Here is a 22,320-nt window from a genome sequence, read left to right on the forward strand (position 1 = left end):
GAAGTCACTGACTTTTTGCAACAAGTGGGGTTCAGCTTACGGCACTTCCCATTCATTCGGTATCCGTAAACGGCGACTGAGTGTCAACAACTCTGTAAGGCTATAAGGTTGTAATGTGATTGGTTATTACGGCACACGTGATCCAAGTTAGCCATTATGCTTTCTTCAATAGTAAGTAATAAAGACCCTCTCATCTCCCTATAGTATCACGCAAACATGATGTTTTCAGAAACGGATGACATATATCCTTCTAGCACAGTACATGACAAACACTGCCTCATTTTAGTACCATACTATTTCTTTAATATTGTATTCTGTGCATGTATACAGTCATCATTAATTTACAAATAAACTACAAGGAAAGTACAGAATTGCTTTTGTGATGAAAACATGGTCCTTGCTTCTTAAAGTAAGAAAAGTAATGGCACAGGCACATTTGTCTGATTCAGATGAATTCCAAGTTAAACATTTATTGCAAACTCCTCTTTGATCAAGCATTTACACACTTGGTCAGTAAAAATAAGAAAATAAAAAAGTCAGAAGTTCACATGAGTAATGTCATGTTGTTTACCTCAAATGAGGTGATCAATCAAAATTAGATGGTTTAACTCTCATGCCGCGTAGATGAGTAAGAGATGAGTATACACAGAATATGAGTTATATGATAAATATTTCCAAATATATAAACAAAGTCAAAGCCAATATACTTTTTAAGGAAACCACTTGGCATTGACTGAAAATGTTAGCTCGGCACTTATAAACAAATACAGAGATAAACATCAATTGAATATTTTGAGCTATAAAAATTTTTAAAGTAGTATTTGATAATGTATACACATATATAAAATCAAAAACATTTAAATTTTGTAAATTGATATGCAAAATGCTCTTTGGTCTGCATCTTGTGGATGTGCCCAGACACAACATGGAAATGAAGCTACATTTACACCTCAATCATTTTTATTTCCAAACGAAACCGAGGACCTCAGAAATACTGCAGACAAAATAGCAAAAAAAGGCATATACAATAAAATAACCCTAAATTATTATTATTTTTTTTCCTCTTAGGCTTTTAAGTTTGCTTTGAGCAGACTGTGTTTATGGCAGTGCGAGAATGAGCCGAAGAAGTGTGGCGCCCCCTTCTGGACGCGTCCTGTGATGCAACAGTGCTGCATAGATTTCAAAGACTTCCTGTGGAATGGATTTTTTTAGGGCTGCCATCAGGGGGGGCATTTGGGAATGTTATCCCGGGCCTTGTGAAAAGGGCGGCCCACCTATAAAATTTGTTCCTGGTCCCCGTTAAGTTTAGCAACATCCCTGTGTATCTTGTCCAAAAAAACAGGGAGAATCCAACATAAAATAACGTTTCATCCATTCCAATACTGACGTTTCACTGTCTCTACACCATTAGCAGGTAAAAGCGGTCACATAACAGCAGCGAAACTGTAAATACGTTCCCTCTTCAACATTTGAAATTAAGGATGTCGAGTATGTCCCCTTCGCAGTTCAGCAGGAATCTCTGCTTATGATTTTTCTATTTGGTCTTCTGAGAGCCGATCATCACCTTAGAGACAAAGTTGACAATAGCGCTGGCGGGCTGCTCGGGGTCGTGTTCGGCAAACAGGTGACACACATTCTCTGTGCTGCTCCCGCTTTTCCTCGCAATGAAGCCAAAGATCCTGTCACACACACATGTATACACAGCTATGAATAAATGTACAAATGCAAATACATAACTAGCACTATTTCAGAACTGAGATAACCTGATTAAAACAGAAGGCGATGGAAGAAGGCTTACTTTGCAGCTGTGCAGCCGTCCCGTGTCCACCTGTGAACAGTGCAGGGAAGAAATCAGAACATCCAACAAAAATCCACTTACACCAAAACAATTTTATTTATACTGTTAAGGTTAAACTTTTCTTTACAAATGTAAAAAATTAAGACTGCTTTATGAAGACTGTATTAGTTGGACTAGACAGTGAATGAAAAGCAGACAAATAAATGTCCAAACAAGGTTGCACTGTATATACGTGTGTGTGTTACATACTTCCTGTCCTGAGGATCCAGGGCACAGAATATCACTGTGTTGACAGCATAGTGTCTCCTGAAGAACAATCTGGAAACACACAGTAATATAAAAACTCGGGACAACATTATATGTATATGCATAATTTAACAACTTAACCTAAGGTTAGCTTTCAAAAAGATTGCTAACATAAATGTACCATTTCACTGACACCAATACATTCTCACTAACTCCCGCTTAACCCATCCAAATATAACTCAATATATGAAATATAAAGACAGAGACTCACTTCCTCTGGTTGTCCGTGAGGGTGATTCCCTGTGCAGACACTTTAAAGTGAACGACGGTGGATGTGGGCGGTGGATCCATACTGAAAATCACAGTGGTGGCCTTCTGAACACCCTGAACTCCTGTCAGAGACTCCAGATCCACACTGCCCAGGAACCACACGTTACACGCTGAGCAACAACACACACACATTAACACATTAACACATGGATGAGATAAAATAATCACTGATATTGTTCAGATATTTCTTTACCTGCTCCCTGTTTGAGTAGCTCTGCTGCAGAGTTTGTAGATGTCTGTGATGAAGATTCATTTAACTCCTCTAGAGGATCTAAAAGAAGTCTTCGGTTAGCATACTAGCACACTAAAAACAAATCTCATGCAGACACACTAATATCATAACTTACCTCTGTTTGGGATGATGAGTCTGCACGGTAAAGCCAAGGGTGTGATTGAATGCTGACACACCAAAGCTGTGAGACTTCCTGTACATACAGGAAACACAATATTTTTAAGCTGAATGTTTTACCATATTTTCCAAACAATAAAAATGCATGGTTGTAGCAATTTTGCTTATTTAAAAATATATACATTACTGTTCAGAATTCTAGAGTCGGCAATAACATTAAAATATGTTCACCATAAATGCATTTATAAAATACAGTAAAAACAATAATATTGTGAAATATTATTAGAATTTAAAATATTTTTTCTATTTTAATAGATTTTATAATGTAATTAATTTCGACAACAAAAAAAATGAATTTTCAGCAGCTATTACTCCAGTCTTCAGTGTCACAAGATCCTTATAATATACTGATTTAGTCCTCAAGAAATAAATAAATAAATATATATATATATATATATATATATATATACACACACAGGTGCATCTCAATAAATTAGAATGTCGTGGAAAAGTTCTTTTATTTCAGTAATTCAACTCAAATTGTGAAATTCGTGTATTAAATAAATTCAATGCACACAGACTGAAGTAGTTTAAGTCTTTGGTTCTTTTAATTGTGATGATTTTGGCTCACATTTAACAAAAACCCACCAATTCAACAAATTAGAACCAATAAAAAAACAATAAAAAAAACATTTTTAGTGAATTGTTGGCCTTCTGGAAAGTATGTTCATTTACTGTATATGTACTCAATACTTGGTAGGGGCTCCTTTTGCTTTAATTACTGCCTCAATTCAGGTGATCAGTTTGTGGCACTGCTGAGGTGGTATGGAAGCCCAGGTTGCTTTGACAGTGGCCTTCAGCTCATCTGCATTTTTTGGTCTCTTGTTTCTCATTTTCCTCTTGACAATACCCCACAGATTCTCTGTGGGCTTCAGGTCTGGTGAGTTTGCTGGCCAGTCAAGCACACCAACACCATGGTCATTTAACCAACTTTTGGTGCTTTTGGCAGTGTGGGCAGGTGCCAAATCCTGCTGGAAAATGAAATCAGCATCTTTAAAAAGCTGGTCAGCAGAAGGAAGCATGAAACACACTGGACCAACACCAGCAGATGACATTGCACCCCAAATCATCACAGACTGTGGAAACTTAACACTGGACTTCAAGCAACTTGGGCTATGAGCTTCTCCACCCTTCCTCCAGACTCTAGGACCTTGGTTTCCAAATGAAATACAAAACTTGCTCTCATCTGAAAAGAGGACTTTGGACCACTGGGCAACAGTCCAGTTCTTCTTCTCCTTAGCCCAGGTAAGACGCCTCTGACGTTGTCTGTGGTTCAGGAGTGGCTTAACAAGAGGAATATGACAACTGTAGCCAAATTCCTTGACACGTCTGTGTGTGGTGGCTCTTAATGCCTTGACCCCAGCCTCAGTCCATTCCTTGTGAATTTCACCCAAATTCTTGAATCGATTTTGCTTGACAATCCTCATAAGACTGCGGTTCTCTCGGTTGGTTGTGCATCTTTTTCTTCCACACTTTTTCCTTCCACTCAACTTTCTGTTAACATGCTTGGATACAGCACTCTGTGAACAGCCAGCTTCTTTGGCAATGAATGTTTGTGGCTTACCCTCCTTGTGAAGGGTGTCAATGATTGTCTTCTGGACAACTGTCAGATCAGCAGTCTTCCCCATGATTGTTTAGCCTAGTGAACCAAACTGAGAGACCATTTTGAAGGCTCAGGAAACCTTTGCAGGTGTTTTGAGTTGATTAGCTGATTGGCATGTCACCATATTATAATTTGTTGAGATTCGAATTGTGAATTGGTGGGTTTTGTTAAATGTGAGCCAAAATCATCACAATTAAAAGAACCAAAGACTTAAGACACAGTCTGTGTGCATTGAATTTATTTAATACACGAGTTTCACAATTTGAGTTGAATTACTGAAATAAATAAACTTTTCCACGACATTCTAATTTATTGAGATGCACCTGTATATATATATATATATATATATAAACACTCAGTTGTGCTGCTTATTATTTTTTTTTTTATTATTTTTTTTTTACAAATTATATTTTTTTCAAGATTCTTTGATGAATAGAAATGTTTTCCAACAATATAAATGTCACTTTTGATCAATTTAACATCCTTGTTGAATAAAAGTATTACAAAAAGTTACTAACCCCAAACTTTAGAGGGAGTGAAAAGAAAAGGGAAACAAACAGTTGTACGATGCTCCTGACTACAGCCACTAGAGGGAGATCCTGACCATGCAATGATGAAGCTCTAACCAGCACTCATGTCTTTCATTAACATTCACACAGATACTTACCAAAATAAGGTTCATTGGGGCAGCCTTTTAACCGCACTCCTTTTGGTGTGCACTCGATTAGGAAATGCCGCACAAGCTCATTGGACAGATCGCCCACTGTGCACAGAGATAGGAAATGACTTCATTTGTAAAATTACTTTTAATTACCAAAGAAGCAATGATAACATGTATGTAGTAGCAAGAGGAAATGAATGCAGAGGTGTTGACCAAATTTGAAAAGACCCACATATATATTGAAGACAAAGGAAGAAAATAAATCATGAACAAAATCAAGCTCGATTATTTTTCCTGAACGGAATTGTGATTAAGAGCAAAAACCCTGCTCAGATTTTTCTCCTGAGAATTCGGTAATCTCACTTGTGGCTCCTATGGTTTCAGAAGAGATCTCAACATTGTCTCCTACTGTGCTTGGATTTCCTAAGATATCAACGTCTGCAAGCAAAAGTTAGAGACTTCATTGGTCTGCACAAAGCAACTTTATAGTTCAACACCATGGCTGTCTCACTGAAAATTGTCTTATTTTATTTTTTTATATTGTTATTTCTCCTCAAGAATTCTACCATATATATATATATATATATATATATATATATTAGTAATACAGTGAAATAAGAAATAGCACTGTCACATGGGTTTAGTAAGTACATTATATATTTAGCTGCTTCAATAACCTCATGTGAAGGTGAACAAAAACAATCTGCACTGAAATGTGTCATGCAAACTATAAAAGTAGCTCAGAAATGATATGGGATGTTGTTATAAATAGCATTTCAACTGATTGTTTCTAACTTTGAGATCCTTCAGAGAGACTTTCCTGCATTTTACTCTAATCATTAGTTCATCTGGCATTTAGGAACAACAGTATGCATCCTACTTCCTCCTCAATACCTCACCCTGACGGGGCAGGCCAAGTTTCTGAACACCAGGCGTATCTGATGTTGAAAATAGACTTAGAATATGTTTTCATACAATTAACTCTTATCTCTAAAGATAAAGCTAAATTTAATTTCCAATAGTACAGAAAAAAAAAAAAAAAAACAGCTTAATACTGTGTGAAACCCCACTTAAGGAGCCACCTAGAATTGTGAATCAGAAGGAGATGGACAGTGTCTGTGTGTGTGTGTGTGTGTGTGTGTGTGTGTGTGTGTGTGCCTCTCTTCCTTCCTCTGATTGAGAGACACACCATGTTTACGGAGGGGCTCTAGATATGAACGCTCCAGCTGTGTTCACACTCACTCAGCTGTTTCTCACACAATAGTGTTGGGACGTCCTGCTCTCCAGGGTCTTAAAGTCCATCAAATATTTCACCGCAGTTCATTCAAGGAATTGCCCTGTATATTCAGACTCTATGAACAGTTCATATTTGCCCCTTTTATACAGACGAAGTGATGGCCATTACAGACCGCTGGTCTTAAACCGGGAACCGTGCTTGGATATTTACCACACTAAGCACTTTTCAAAACACATGAAATATTTTCTCAAAACTTGTACAGTTTATGGGCATTGCGTCATTGTTCAGCTCGAGTGAGTGGAAATGTGAGAGTTGTTATCTAAAGTTATGTGGATGTAACGTTCTCTTACTTTTTCTGCTTTGCTGTAGAACGGAGGGTGGGGGCGTGGCCACCTTCATAGCCAATCCGTAAGCTCCTCTGAATGAGTGACTGTCTCTGATGATGAAGAAACCCGGCTCTTTATCCTTGAGAATGGCAATAGCTACAACAAATAAAAGAAAAAATTGAAAATACATACTTATGCATTCTGCCGTCATCCTAATTAAAGAAGCAAAGAGGAAGTAACTCTTATAAACCTTAGCCGAGACAGACAACTTACTACTTACATAGTACTTACTATGTGTATATATAATATACTATGTGTATACTATAGAAATATGTATGTATAATGTATATTGTGTACAATTGTATATTGTTTATTGTATACTGTGCAAATGTGTATATTGTGTAAAGTGTGTATATTGTTGTATATTCTTGTCTATGTATATTGTAAATTTTTTATATCTTGTTGCTTGTACTGCCATGGCACAGAGTCTGCACCTAAGAATTTCACCATTGGTACACTTGTGTACATGATGTGTGACAATAAAGAGATTTGATTTGATTTGATTTGACAACTATGGAGTAATGGAAGCTACTTTGAGAACAATCAGTTGATTCATTTACATTATAAACCACAGAAAACACTATTTCTTTCACAGAAGCCACAGTGATAACAAGAATCTTTTTTTTTTTTATTGATTTTTGTACACAATCGATAATATTTTGAATGCTGCTACAAAAAGATATAAAATGCAGCATTGGCACAGATGCTGACAAGGAGGCAAATAAACTGGTGAATGTTTAACTGCTTAATATAAATCTGAACAAAATGATTCAGTAAAAGAAGTTTAAAAAGAATTTCCATGGCTTAAAATGACTGAAAACAAGCTGAACTTCTTTCAGTCTGCTTTAAAAAGTAGTCAGTGAAAAAACAAGGCTGTGAGGGACAGAAGCAACTTTTTTTAAAGAAATTAATTCATTAATTCAACAAAAACGCATTAAATTGATCAAAAGTGACAGCATAGACTGTTATAATGTGACAAAATATTTCTATTTCAAAGAAATGCTTGGAATTTTCTGTGGAATTTTCCACAGTTCCCACAAAAATAATAATCAGCGAAACTATTTTTAACATTGATAATCATAATTAATATTTCTTGAGCAGCAAATCAGCATATTAGAATGATTTCTGAAGGATCACGTGACACTGAAGACTGGAGGAATGGAGTAATTGCTGCTGCAAATTTTGTACAGGAATAAATTACATAAAAATAAAATAGAAATTAATTTTCAATTCTTACTTTTTTTTTCACAATATTAATGTTTTACTGTATTTTCGTTCAAAAACATGCAGACTCCTATCAAAACATAAAAAATAAATAAATAAAATTACCGAACCCAAACTTTTGAGCGATAATGTATAGACATAGACATATTTAAAGGGATAGTTCACCCAAAATTTTTTAATTTTGTCATAATTTACTCATCCTCATGTCATTCCAAACCTGTATGAGTCTCTTTCTCATGTTGAATATAAAAAAATATATTTTAAAGAATGTTGGTAATCAAACAGTAGATGCTCCATAATCCATAGTATTTCTTTCCCTACTATGGAAGTCAATGGTGACCAACAACTATTTGGTACTTCAAAATATCTTCTTTTGTGTTCAACATAAGAAAGAAGCTTATACAGGTTTGGAACGACATGAGGATGAGGAAATGATGACAACATTTTCATTTTTGGGTGAACTATTCCTTTAACATGTCTCTGAATTCAGCTTAGGCCTACTGAGGATCTAATATTGTTACCTTGCTCTCTCGAGATGTCTGGCTTGTACCAAAACTTTGACGTATCTTGAACAAACTTCACATTTTCTGGTTTACTGGCCATAAAATCTGTAAAGAAGAATAATATCACATTATATATGATGTATTGATATGCCTGTGTGTGTGTGTGTGCTTACAGACAAACACGCTACAAACCTGGACTTGGTGTAGATCTGGTAGGTGAGGTGTTGTGACTGGCATAGGACGTGCTGACTGCACTCCTGCTGAGCGGGAACATGGTCTCTGAGCCTTCAGTCCCTCGTCTCTTCAGGGGCAGAAGGGGAGGCTGAGCCACATCCAGACCCAGAGCCTCGAGACCCTCCACCGCCTCCAGCAGGCTGCTCTCTAGTCCCCCAACATCCAGAGAGGAGGACAGGCCGCGGGGGGCTCCGCGAGGGGAGCTGTGGGAGTTGGGGGCCGAGAGAGAGAGGGGTGGGGAGGGCTGAGGCGTGTAGTGACTCAAGGGGGTGCTGGATCCACCCTCTAACCAGGAATGAGCTGGGGTGGGACTGCGCGGAAAAGAGAAAACAGCACAGAGTTATCCTACATATCCTGTGCATAGACAAACACACCCCACCATGTGTTTATACATGTATCATATATCGTTAAATATAGATTAGAAACACAATAGACCACACAAGTAGCCTGTTGTTACTGAAAAGACAGCATTTACTCAATCAAAAATGATTATTATTTATTATATGTAATTATATATAGTTATAAGTTATATATATATAATTTTTCAAAAATCATGTTTTATCATTGTGCATTCCAACTGATCTCAATCAAACTGCAGTTGGGTTATTTTGATTAGGTTAAAAAAAAAAAAAAAATACAGCTAACTAAAACAATAAAACACAAAAACATGCTAATAATAAAAAACATGATTTTTTGAAAATTACGGAGTTATCTGTTTTTGAAAATAAACTCTTCATATATATTTAATGAGCATTTTAAAAGATTTAATGAGCGGTAGATGACAGCAAATGTAATCTATATGACATTGGGAAAAATTAACATACACAATTAAATACCCAATGCTGACTGATAACTGATATGGTACGGATATATTGTGCATCCCTATTGATTGCTGTGGTTGATTGACAGGCAGTACCTGTTTGTGCTGACCAATGGGCTGGGGTTGGACATAGAGTGCATAGATCCAAACATCCTCTGACAGGAGGCGGGACTTCCTGTGACATCAGAGTGGAAGAGCTCTCCGTCGGATGACATAGATGTGTGCGTCATGCTGTCCACGTATCCTCGTGACTCTGAAAGGAAATACACAACAGGATTTTTAAGATCTGAACACATACACACACACACACACACACACACACCTTCAACCAATTTCTCTGGAAGATTCTATTCAGTATGAGCAATGTCTTATTACACGCCCTCAAAATATTTGAAGACCTGCGCTGTGCAACCTGCTACTGGTTGCCAAATCCAGGTAATAAATCAAGTGGTATTATTGGATAGACCATTGTAAGGGAGTTGGGCTTGTGGGTTTGGAAGGAGCCCATACACACGCATTCTTCAGATTGTGCACATAACAAACCACAGGGGAGGGACCCAGGAGGAATGTCTCCCACTCCCTCCCTCCTTCCCTGTCTGGAAACTGGCTGGATATAATCAAATTAATTTTGTGGTCTATCCTCTATGACCTTTGAAAACTTGCCTGCAATTAAATGTGAGAACAAAAAACTATAGCTTTAAGCAGCATTTAGCAGAAGCATAATGAAGAGACTGTAAAAAAGAAGTTCTATCTAGTAGTTGACTGTCAAATATCGGCACTAATACAGTACCTGTCCATTCATATTTCTTACCCATTGCTCCCAGAACAATTTCTATATTCTGCATGTATATGTTCAAAATCCTAAACCACAACAAACACAAGCTCAGTCATTTTCTTATAATAATAACTGTTTCAGTGAAATTGATCATTCCCTGGATCCTTTTTCCAGCAAAAGTGTATATTTTCAGCTATCATGGAATTACATTAGATATTTCATTATCTTTTAATATTATTATTTTTTAAATCACACAAAACAAAACAAATCTTTTTTTTTTTTTTTTTGCAAAAAACAATTAATGATGTATACTGGCAAAATAAATAAACAAACAAATAATTTTACTATTACAAGTTATTATTTACTGGGTGGTCTTACATTTACATTTTTAGATTAATTAAACAATCTACTAAAATTACCTCCAAATATAATATTATCCATAAAAATATCTTTCCAGTAATTAATTTTTTCAGCTATCATGTAATTACAATGTAGCAGTATAATTTTGTACTCTTTTGAAAATTAAAAACCTACCATTTATTATTTATCATTTCTAAAAATAAACTTTTTATGTGTGTGCATGGGACAATAATAAAAATAAATAAATACATCTGACATTCAGACAAAAAAAAAATCTGCATGCAAAAAAAATTATTAAAAAAATACAATAAATAAATAATAATACAATTTACAAAAGGTACATTTTTAATCTCAACAAATTTTGTAAACTCATAAAGCTATCTAAAAATAGTAGATCGATTAGATGAGCAGTTCATGAGATGAAAATTGTTTGTCCAATGTGTCTGTAGGGACAAAAAATAAATAAATAAATAAATAATGAAACTTCTAAGCCCTTGAGGCAAATTTGTCCCTCATGATGAAAGGGACTCACGTTTGTAATTTTAAGTCGTATAACTCCAAGAGAGTAACAAGGCTGATGTTTTGAGTATTGCAAATTTAACCAACAGTCCCAATTAACCATCCATTCCATAATTATAAAAAAATGCAATTAGCTACAGCCCTTAATGCTGGATTCCCCATGAATGTTGTCCTTCAGAAGACATTTACTAATCAAACATATACCATAGCATGATAGTAGCTTCTTCTTCAGCCATGACCTCACCCCTAACCACATCATGTGATAGGTTGTCAAGGAGATGTTGTCTTTGAAAATGTAATATTAAATAAAAACATAAACACACAAACAACATCTGGAGGCAGAAGAGTCTAAAGTGTCCCCAAAAATAGATCTTGTGACCCACCCAAAAAACCCCAAAACTCATTCCCAAGACACAGGAATCCCAAAACTGCTTCCCAGAGATTCATCTGGTGTGCTTCTCTCTGATCAAAACAGCAACACAGCTGCTCTCCAGCACAAGCTGTGATTTGCATGCAGGTGGTCAGCATGGGATGCTGGTTTGCTGGTGTCCCACCAGGCTTCTTAACTAGATTAACCAGCAAGGTTTCCTTTTTCAATCAGCTTCTGCTGAAAGACCCATGCTGGTCCACCAGCCTCACACTGCTACTGAAAAACACAGTTTCACTGATCCACCAGCTAAATCAGCTAAAAAAACAAAAAACAAAAACAGCATAAACCAGCCTGAACTTGCACAGAAGTTCATTTAAGTCAATAAATGGATTCAATTGAAGCAGAAAGGCATCCAAACATAATTCTCCTGAAACCAACGGCATCAACAGATGTCAGGGTCACATGAGGATTGCAGCCAAGAGGTCAATGATCTGTTGAACTATACTGGCCCCTCAAAAAGAGAAAAGATCTGGATGACCCTTCAAGACAGAAGAAAGAGGTCTAACGAGAAATTTATTACATGCCAAAAATGAAGCAGCTCTGAAATGAAGACATCAGATGCCCCAGCTCTGTATTGAAACTTTTACTTTGTGTCTCAAAACACAGCAAAATATGAATGCAGATGCTTCTGGCTACACAACCTTTCAAAACCCAAACCGGAGACCAACTCTGTGACGAAACAGAAAAGGTACAATATGTCCTAAAACAGTGTTTTAAACAGCCAAGCTACTTACATTTGACTTCACATGCCTCTCACTCAAAGAAATAAATTTAATATAAGATGTTGCATTGTTTTTAATATATTTTCTTAAGTGTCAATATTTTTAATCTAATTACTTAAGGGCAAAGTATTTAATATTAGATGCAGTATCATTTTTAATATTGTTTTAATTCAGCTATCTAAGGGAGGTGTTTAATACTCGATGCTATAAACTGGTCATCATTTCTTTTAGGTTTTTCCACAATTTTAAATAACTCAATAACAACTGCAGTTCACTTAAATAGTTATGCAATTTAACATATTAATTTTAAAGCCATACCAGGGTTATCATCATTAAATAAAACCATAACAAAAATAAACATAAACACAATAGAAATAAGTAATATATATATATATATATATATATATATATATATATATATATATATATATATATATATATATATATATATATATATATATTAAAGTTTTTGTTATTTTTATTATTATTGTCTATTAGGTCTTTCCACTATTTTAAATAACTTTTAGCTTTTTTGCAGTCCACTTAAAATGTACCAGGTTCATCATCATTAAACTAAAACCATAAAACATTCTGTACTTGGGGAAAAATAAATAAATAAATAAATATATATATATATATATATATATATATATATATATATATATATATAGTTTTGTTATTTTGTTAGTTTTATTACTTTTTATTACAATTTTATTTTATTTATTATTCAAGCAAAAGCAGTTTTAGTAATTGAAAATAGTTAAATAGTTAAAATAAGTACTAATATTCCTTGTAGCCTCCAAATGAATGAGGTCATAACTTAAAAAAGAGTGTAAAACAGACAGGTGTATATGTATGTGTATCAGACTGTTTAACATTAAATGCAGTCATGCCAAAAATACAGTATAACCGTTATCAATATTTGCAATTTTGCATGTCATATCAACATCTTATACAGAGTTGGGAATTTGGCTGTCAAATGAAAGAGAAGGACGATAAAAGTGTGTGTAAGCGTGTTTGTTTGCATGTCTGCTCAGACCAGGTCTTTCAGGATTAAATCTCCCGCATGCCAGCGAGACAAAGGACAACTTCAGTTTTACGGAGTTAACAAACTCGCCATTCAAAGGAGGAATGCACGCGCACACACACACGCAGTGAGCCAAGCTGAAAAATGTCCAGCTGTTGTGATCAAAGCTGCAAAGCAGAGCAGCATAGAGAATGTGTGGAGGGGAAAATAGTTCAACACCGGAGAATTAAATACTTTCCAGTCAAAGGCATTACTCCAATGCTATATGATACATGGTCTAAAATATGTCTGCAATGAGATTTAGCTCTTGTTTGAGTTATATATCTGCCACTTGGGCTTCCTCTCAGACGTCAGCTTCATTCATGACCAAATACACACAACGTCTTATTAAAGACCTGTACACTAGACATTCTGCACAACCTGTCCACTTATCCTTTTAGCGACAAAACACACATACCAAAAATAACACTTTTTCCATTGCATAGGTATTCAGCACACTAAAATAGCTATGGAACCTGTTTTTGGTCTTTATAAGGCAATATACACACTCTACACATTTAATCAGTCAAACAGCTAATGGACTGAACTAACAAACCAGTCATTCATTTGTGATTTAAAGGAACGGAAATAAATGTGACAAGAAATATGAACATACCACAATCATATTATTTGACAATAATATGGTTTGGGCATGAAATGGATATGTTCTCTTACAACATCATAAATGTAGGTTAAATGTTCCCCCTTCCTGTTTTTAATTTTTTTTTGCATATTTGTCACATTTGAATGATTCAGATCATCAAAAACATTTTAATATTACACAAAGATAACCTGAGTAAATACAAAATGCAGTTTTGAAATAATTTCATTTATTAAGGGAAAAAAAGCTGTCCAAACTGTGAAAAAGTAATTGCCCCCTAAATCTAATAACTGGTTGTGTCACCCTTTGCAGCAACAACTGCAATCAAGCGTTTGCGATAACTGGCAATGAGTCTTTCACATCGCTGTGGAGGAATTTTGGCCCACTCTTCTTTGCAGAATTGCTTTAATTCAGCCACATTGGAGGGTTTTCGAGCATGAATGGACTGTTTAAGGTCATGCCTCAATCGGATTTAACCCTTTCAGTGGTGAGTTTAAAATATTCTAGAGGTCCCCCCAGAGTGAGTTTTTTTTTAAGGCGACTGTTATTTTAGAACGTTTGCCCTTACTGTTTCCATGGCGACGCGTCATGATTGTCACGTGACTCACCGCGGCCACAATAACACTGTATGACAGATGGATCACTTTTACCGGTATTTCGTTTTTCCTTTTTTATTTAATATATTCACAAACTTGCTTACCATGTCATGGACAAGCTGATATTCCGATTCACAAATATGCGTAAATGAGTGTGTTTTGTCCTTTAAACACCTTTATAAATTATTTTGATCGTGATCTGTAACGTGAGATGGGCGCCGCCATGTTTGTTCGCGCCACAGTTCAGAGAGTACTGTCAGTCTGATTTACAGCATGTGAATTCATCAATTTCTCCCAAAATATATGCAAGTAAGTGGCTGGTGAACTGGGTGAAGAATAGAGTGAACTTTATAGTTACTTACACTATGTGTATCTGATATGAATAAAACACATCGGCAAATTAAATTTGAATGGATTGTTATGCTTCCATAGACATCTGTGTGTATTTTACAAGCTCTAAAAGTATTGTTTTACTAGTACTTGTGTATTTAAATGTCTGAAACCTAAAATATGCATTATGCGGTTAAGAACACTGCATTGTTGTGATAATATGACCAGGGCCGTCCTATGGGCGGTGCAACTGGTGCGATCGCACCGGGCCCTGCGGCGAACGGACCAAGGGGGAATGATGTGTTGCACTTTAAACATGCTTCACTTTGTCAGACAGGTTCTATTCAAGTGATTTCTTGATTCAACAGGTCTGGCAGTAATCAGGCTTGGGTTTGGCTAGTGAAATTTAACTCAGCTTTCTAAAATAATGTGGTTAATCGCAGTTCTTTCATGATTTAATAGGAGGGGGAAATTAATTTTTCAAGTAGGGCCAGGCAGGTTTGGACAGCTTTTTTCCTTTAATAAATAAAAACTGCATTTTGTATTTACTTGCATTATCTTTGTGTAATATTAAAATTTGTTTGATGATCTGAATCTTTTAAGTGTGACAAATATGCAAACCCCCCCCCAAAAAAACAGGGGGCAAAAACCTTTTCACGGCACTGTATATATATATATATATATATTATTATTATTTATTTATTTATTTATTTTTTAATACATTTTTTAATTGGGAGTTTTAAGCTATATTATTTGAAATATTTTTAAACTTATCTTTATAATCTAATTATTTCGGCAAAACACATTTATTATTAGATGTTTATTTTTTTATTGAATTTTTTATCGCCATTTTTAAATGTAATTATTTAGAGGATTTAATAATAAGTATTTAATATTAGGCACGGTATTATCTGTAATTTTTTTTACGTTTATTATTTTACAATGTAATTATTTCAGGGAAAAAACGCATTTAATATAAGATGTTTAATATTTTTAAATTTTATTAGTGTAATTATTTAAGGGAAACTATTACATTTTAGATGCTGGACTATTTTTTTTATTCAATTATGTAGTCAATCTGTTAAAATTCAGATGCTATAACTTTACTAAAAATACATACCCCACCTTTAAATAGTATATATATATATATATATATATATTGCTTTTAGTTCTCATTTATAACTTATTAAGTTTTGCTTACAAAGCCAATGGCAGTATTTTCTATGCATGTAGAGCAGACGTCATTTTCTTTGTACACGTTTATATTTTTGTAATCTAAGCACTATTTGCTAAATATGCAGCGGGTAATTCAGTGTTTTGTTGCTCCAATCAATGTTGCCCTTGTTTCATCCTATTTTTCGTCAAAGTGAGTCCTACCCTGGCAAAAGAACAGTAATAAACAAACCAAATTGTTTGTTTTGGATAATTTGGATGCGTGTTGTTCTATCTTAAGCTCAAATCAGATGGAATTTCAGCTCAAACTGACCCGAGATTCATACTACGATTATGTAACACATTCTTTCCCCATCCACATTCATTTGATCACAGGCCCAAACAAAACAGTCCTTTGTCCAGAGACAGAGAGAAGAATAGTGTCCACTGTCTCCACTCCACCTCCATCAGATTCTCCACTCCATCAGAGAACTCACACATCCACTCACAACAAGAGCACCACATCCATCTCTTTTTGTTTTAGTACCTCCCATGGTTGCTTGATAAATCTGCCTGACCAGATGAGAAAGTGCCAAAGCCTAAATCACCAATCTGAGGTGAATTACGGGACAAATCAAGTGTAAATGAGCTTCAGAAAAGAGTGAAAGCAAGATATTTTCCACAAAACACCCCACTACTGATCTGCTGAGTGTGTGAGAAAGCACATGAGGAATGCCAAACACTGACAGAACCAACAAAATATAAGGCAGTTTAAGCACAAACACTGGGGCTTTTAAATGTGTTTGCCTTTATCAGTGATGTTCTGGCAATGCAAATAACTCATTCAGATCTTCAGACAAAGTGCCCAAGTCTAAGAGCCAGCTGAAACAGGAAACATTCACATATAAACAAACCAAAAGAGCCTACCACACACACACACACACACACACACACATCACATAGAGTATATACATAAAAGTCCTCTCCAAACCACAGACCCCGGCCTTTTTGCCATCTCAGCAAATCAAGCATGTACTTGTGAGCACATTACACTATAAAAAATATTTTTAATCAGTATTTATGTCTTGTACCCAATAAAAATATCTAAACATCCTCAAAACAAGATAAAGTTCATTTTTAAAAGTAACTTACACAATTGTATAAGAAATTGTATAAGACTTAATTTCAAAGAATGTAATAAATATGAATAGAATGTATAAATAAAATTAAAAAAAAATGAAATCTGTCCAAATATCAATGTACTTTGATAAGTAAGCTTAATTTCACTACATTTTTTTCTGAATGGAATTATTTGTCTCACAGTTTTGTTTTATTGTTGTTGTTGTTTATAAGGATTGCATGCATATACAAAATTCTGAGGAAAGAAAAATAAAAAAATGTGAGATGTTAATTCAAAATGTGGAGAAAAAACTCAGAATTGCAAGTTTAGAAACTCACAATTGCAATCTGAGGTAAAAGTCTAAATTGTGAGATATAAACACAATTGTGAGAAAAAACTAAGTCTAAGATAAAAAAAAAAATAGCAATTACTTTTCTGATATTTCTTTTTATTGTGTGGCAGAAATAAACCAAAAGAATGACTCGCACTCTAAAAAAAATCTGGGTTGTTTTTTTAACCCCAAATTCTGGGTTCATTGGGACATTTTTATTTTATTTTTTTACCCAGGTACTGCATATTGGCAGTTTTATTTTATTTATGTTAAGCATAAATGTAATTAAATTTATTATATGCTTAAAATAAGATAAATGCATATTAATAATACTTTCTCGAAAACAAGTCTTCATGACATAAGAAATTGTCCATTTAGGTACAGAAGATGTTTACATGTTTTTACTGGAAAACTAGACTGATGATTAATGATTCGCAGTCTACTAATGAGAAGAGAAGAGAAGAGAAGAGAAGAGAAGAGAAGAGAAGAGAAGAGAAGAGAAGAGAAGAGAAGAGAAGAGAAGAGAAGAGAAGAGAAGAGAAGAGAAGAGAAGAGAAGAGAAAGTTTTGTCCATGGTGAGGGGGGTGTTCACACAGACTTCATGCTGACAAGAAGACAATTCAAGTCTGCCAGAGACGGCTAGAGCAAATGGCTGATGTATTAGCATACAAACACACAGGCAAATGCTCACACACATGCAAAAACACAGGCACAATTCAAAAAGTTGGGTCAAAATGACACAAAATCTTTCCCCGCATACCTAGAGAAGCAGTCATGCTGAAGTATTCCTCAACAGAGACTCATCCACAGAAGACTAGCTGGACTTGCCGGCCACTGCTGTGTTCTGACGCTCCTGCACGCTTACTTTGTCTCCCAGTGTCAGTCTTTCACGGCCCCAGTCTGTAACATCTACTTTGTCACTTATTCCACCTCACATTTTCTCTCTCTCACTCTCTATTGTGCTGTCTGCTTCCCGGCACAAACACTGACCACGGCAGCACGTCACACAGTGGCTGTTCTGTCCAACTCTGTCCCCTTCCCCTCTCTCTCTCTACTCATTTGTGTCTAGCCTGAATGAAGTCATTGAGTTTTTGGGATTCTGTTAAACCCCAGATGGAAAACTACTTCATTCTTCCAGCAGGACAGTGCCACTGGTTGACTGACTCCAGCTTTGAGGAGGGAGGGAGGGAAGGGGGAGGGCTGAAGGAAAAGGAAGAGGGAGGGAGGACGACTGCCCCCAACTGGCATGAGGCAGAAAGGCAGTGAAAGACCCCCATGGCTTCATTACCATATGAGTTCATGAGTGTTCTTCTGCCTTTGATAGGCCATTCAAGTATTGTTCTCCGCAGACTCCCACAGGCTGTTTCACCTAACCAAACGGCAGCACCGGGGTCAGGGGTGAGGATGGCCTTTTATGGACACCAATATGCTCTCCACCATGTGCTGCTGCTCAAAACATCTGCTTCTATGCAAAAACAGTCATTTTCTTAAGCAGTAGTATTTTGGTATTAAGTAGTATTTTGGTCCTCATCCTCTTAGCCTGAGAAGCAACATTCACAAGGTACTTATTTTCAGAAAAAGTAGGCTATTTTAAATATGTGTATTTTGACTTAGTTGATTTTGACATTCGACTTTTCTTTGGCTGATTATTTCACTTTTATGTAATTTTAGTTTTTTTGGGGTTTTTTTAATTAAAAGAAATGAACAAAATCAGCTTGGAGGAGAAAAAAAAAACAAGCTAACTAACTAACTAACTAACTAACTAACTAATTAAAATAATAAAATAAAATAAAATAATAAAATAAAATAAAATAAAATAAAATAAAATAAAATAAAATAAAATAATAAAATAAAATAAAATAAAATAAAATAAAATAAAATAAAAAAACTGGTGGTCCCAAACTTTTATTTATCTTGTTTAAAAAGGTGCACTTTTATTTTTTATTATTATTTTTTTTTTTACAATACTGTTCAAACATTCGGGGTCAATAAGATTTTAGCAAGGATGCATTAAATTTATTAGATTAGATTTATACACTGTTACAAAAATTCTAAATCTCTAAAAAAAAAAAATCTAAACTCAAAAATTTTAAATAAATGCTGTTCTTTTAAACTTTCTATTAATCTCAGAATCCTGAAAAATGTATCATGGTTTCCACAAAACTATTAAGCAACACAACTGTTTCCAGCATTGATAATAATGAGAAATGTTTCTTGAGCACCAAATTAATATATAGAATAATATATATATAGAATAATTAGAATAATTTCTATAGGATCATGCGACACTGAATACTGAAGTAATGGCTGCTGAAAATTTAGCCTTGCCATAAAAAAGTTATATTAAAATAGAAAACTTTAAATTGTAATACTATTTTACAACATTACTGTAATTTTGATCAAATGAATGCAGCTTTGGTAAGAATAAGACACTTTCTTCAAAAACATTTTTAAAAAACTTACCGACCCCAAACTTTTTAGTGTATATAAAAATAAATAAATCAGTTGATAAAGAAATAAATAATGGATGAACTTCACAACTAATTTTAACTCTATAACTAAGTTCAATTATATAGAAAAAATATTCATATAAAGATTATGAAAAAAATATTTCAGACTGTAATGTCCCTGATGTGACCTCAGCCACTGTAGCACATAAATTCATTTAAAGGGGCCGTGCTTTACCCTTCCTTCCCCCTCAAATGTCAGTGTAAATATTTGCATTTGTCTGTCAGTAAGAGTTTGGCTGTGAGACCTTTTATTTTCTCTTGTTTATTTAGACACTAAAACATAGATGGACCGATGTTACATAACCTCCAAATCTTCCCACATCAGGAAATTAAAATATACAAGACTTCCTCCCCTCCTCTGGGCCAAACTTGCTGGAGGCCAGATTTGTTAAACGTTGTATAAAGAAACACATCTTTTTCATTATCACTTTGTTTATTGTTTTCCATTTAAAATCATGGAAATTGGACTATAAGACATGTAATGCTATGACTGCAATTTGTAGTTGTTTGAGAATGTTTTTATATCTATCAATGTATTTATTCTGTAAAAAGTTAAATATAAAAACTAAAATATCTTTTGGATCTGTGAATTATGCTGTAATATAATGTGGTATAACATGGGCTTCCTTGCTCTTCCAATCTATCATTATTCCCATGTTTTCCTGTGCTTCCTCATTAAGATGTAATCAGGCAATAGTATTTCCCCATAAAAGTTACATAACTGACCGATGGAATGATTTTTTTTATGAGTGCAAAATAAATCTTTGGGTTTTTGCAAATGTGCTGATGATTTTGACTATAATGATTTTGATCCTTTTTTGTTTGCATAGCTTTAACAAATATGAATTTGACTACTAAATAAGGAAATCAAGAAATGACTGACAGAATAGCATTTGTAAAGTGACAAGACTGCAATAATAACAAATTATAGCATTGACAAGGACTTGTGTGAGGGGGTTAAGAAATGCATACAACCAAGTTTAAACAAGTGCAAAGATGTTTTCTTTGCTTATAACTTCTAGAGAGAAATAGCTGGACAAGGATGAAACTTTCTAATTCACATGTGTGCGCTTTGTAGTGCACACTTTGGAAGGCTATGTGTTCAGCTGTACACATACAGTAAGAGTTTGTCAAAACTGAAGTACACCTTGGGCTTAATTCTAAGCACAGCTCTAGTTCGCAAAGCTCTGACTGGCCAGGTTACAGGAAGTATGCATCCTGACCCAGAGGGCCATATCCTGTAGCAGAGTTATTTTGAGCAACACAGAATTTGCGATAGCAGCAAGACAAACTTTGGTACAGGGGACCGTTTTGAAAGGTCACATTTGTGTGAGATACAGTTGGATATTTTCCTGACTAGATCAACCAAAGACACACAAATTGACATCCACACACATTCTTGTCCTCTCATGTAGATATAAACATGATTTTGCTGCTGTAGATATAGTGTAAAAGGAAGTAGCATAAGGATGTAGCCACTGTAGCAGTTGATTACCTTGCCATATTGGAGAGCTCATGTAGTGTCTACTGGGTTGAGAACCAGGTCTTGAAGGGATGGTGTCATGTACACTCTTCACTATGAGGAGAAAGAGACAATTAAATACATTAAGCAGTGGTGTGCCACAGGGTTCTATTACTGGACCTTTTTTATTTTCATTGTATGTGTCCATTAGACAAAAATTTTCATAAATACAAAAACTTTTATCATTTATATGCTGATGATACAAAACTATTGAATATATTGCACTCCAAGTGGGTCTTTATTGTTTTGTTCACTAGTATATTGCTTAGGCAAGGTTAAAGCCTCATTGGCCAGTGCATTTCTGAATCTTATCACTAATAAGGCCGAGCGTGTTGTTTTGCCAGGCTTCTGACACATACAATGAAGAGCAATTGTATTACTCCAGTTTTAGCGTCTTTACATTGGTTGCCTTTTTATTTTAGGATTCAGTTTAAGATTCTTTAAGATCAAAAAATGTCAGGGCCTTCTCTGTTTTCTACTTCCCAACTATGTAATTATTTTTCAATTATTTTTTTTTTCTTCTGACAGTGGATGTGTTTAATTTAAGAATAAAGACATTTTAAAATTAAACATTACCAGGTTTTAATTTGTCTATGAGTATGTAAATGTTCATACTGTTTAGATTATCTGCTGAAAAGCAATTTGGGCAATGCATGTATTTTGTAAATGTGCTATTGAAAAAAAATATACAGTGGAGACCAAACTTATTAGAACACTAGTATTTTCACCAGCTAAAAAATGGTTTTAAGTCAGTTATTTCTATCTTTTGCTGTAGTGTGTCAATAGGAAATATCAGTTTACATTTATTGTAATAATCCAGTGAGATTTTTGTTTG

At 34.9% G+C, this 22,320-nt stretch overlaps 1 protein-coding gene across 2 annotated transcripts in view; it reads right to left on the reverse strand.

Moving 5' to 3' along the window:
- Positions 1-277: 277 nt before the first annotated feature.
- tns3.2 (tensin 3, tandem duplicate 2) overlaps positions 278-22,320 on the reverse strand; it is a 56,217-nt gene continuing 34,174 nt past the window's right edge. The window contains exons 16-28 of one of the 2 annotated variants that reach the window (XM_058757044.1): positions 21,459-21,539; positions 9,548-9,704; positions 8,590-8,942; positions 8,416-8,502; positions 6,635-6,766; positions 5,411-5,485; positions 5,054-5,149; positions 2,722-2,799; positions 2,568-2,645; positions 2,316-2,484; positions 2,048-2,116; positions 1,799-1,828; positions 278-1,679 (exon numbers count right to left, since the gene is read on the reverse strand). In XM_058757044.1, the coding sequence (XP_058613027.1) occupies positions 1,535-1,679; positions 1,799-1,828; positions 2,048-2,116; positions 2,316-2,484; positions 2,568-2,645; positions 2,722-2,799; positions 5,054-5,149; positions 5,411-5,485; positions 6,635-6,766; positions 8,416-8,502; positions 8,590-8,942; positions 9,548-9,704; positions 21,459-21,539 (1,550 nt within the window). In that variant the 3' untranslated portion in view covers positions 278-1,534. The remainder of the gene's footprint in view (positions 1,680-1,798; positions 1,829-2,047; positions 2,117-2,315; positions 2,485-2,567; positions 2,646-2,721; positions 2,800-5,053; positions 5,150-5,410; positions 5,486-6,634; positions 6,767-8,415; positions 8,503-8,589; positions 8,943-9,547; positions 9,705-21,458; positions 21,540-22,320) is intronic. The other variant, XM_058757046.1, reaches the window with a different exon arrangement.

The sequence above is a fragment of the Onychostoma macrolepis genome, chromosome 20, assembly GCF_012432095.1.
Source record: "Onychostoma macrolepis isolate SWU-2019 chromosome 20, ASM1243209v1, whole genome shotgun sequence".
Classification (NCBI taxonomy): Eukaryota; Metazoa; Chordata; class Actinopteri; order Cypriniformes; family Cyprinidae; genus Onychostoma; species Onychostoma macrolepis.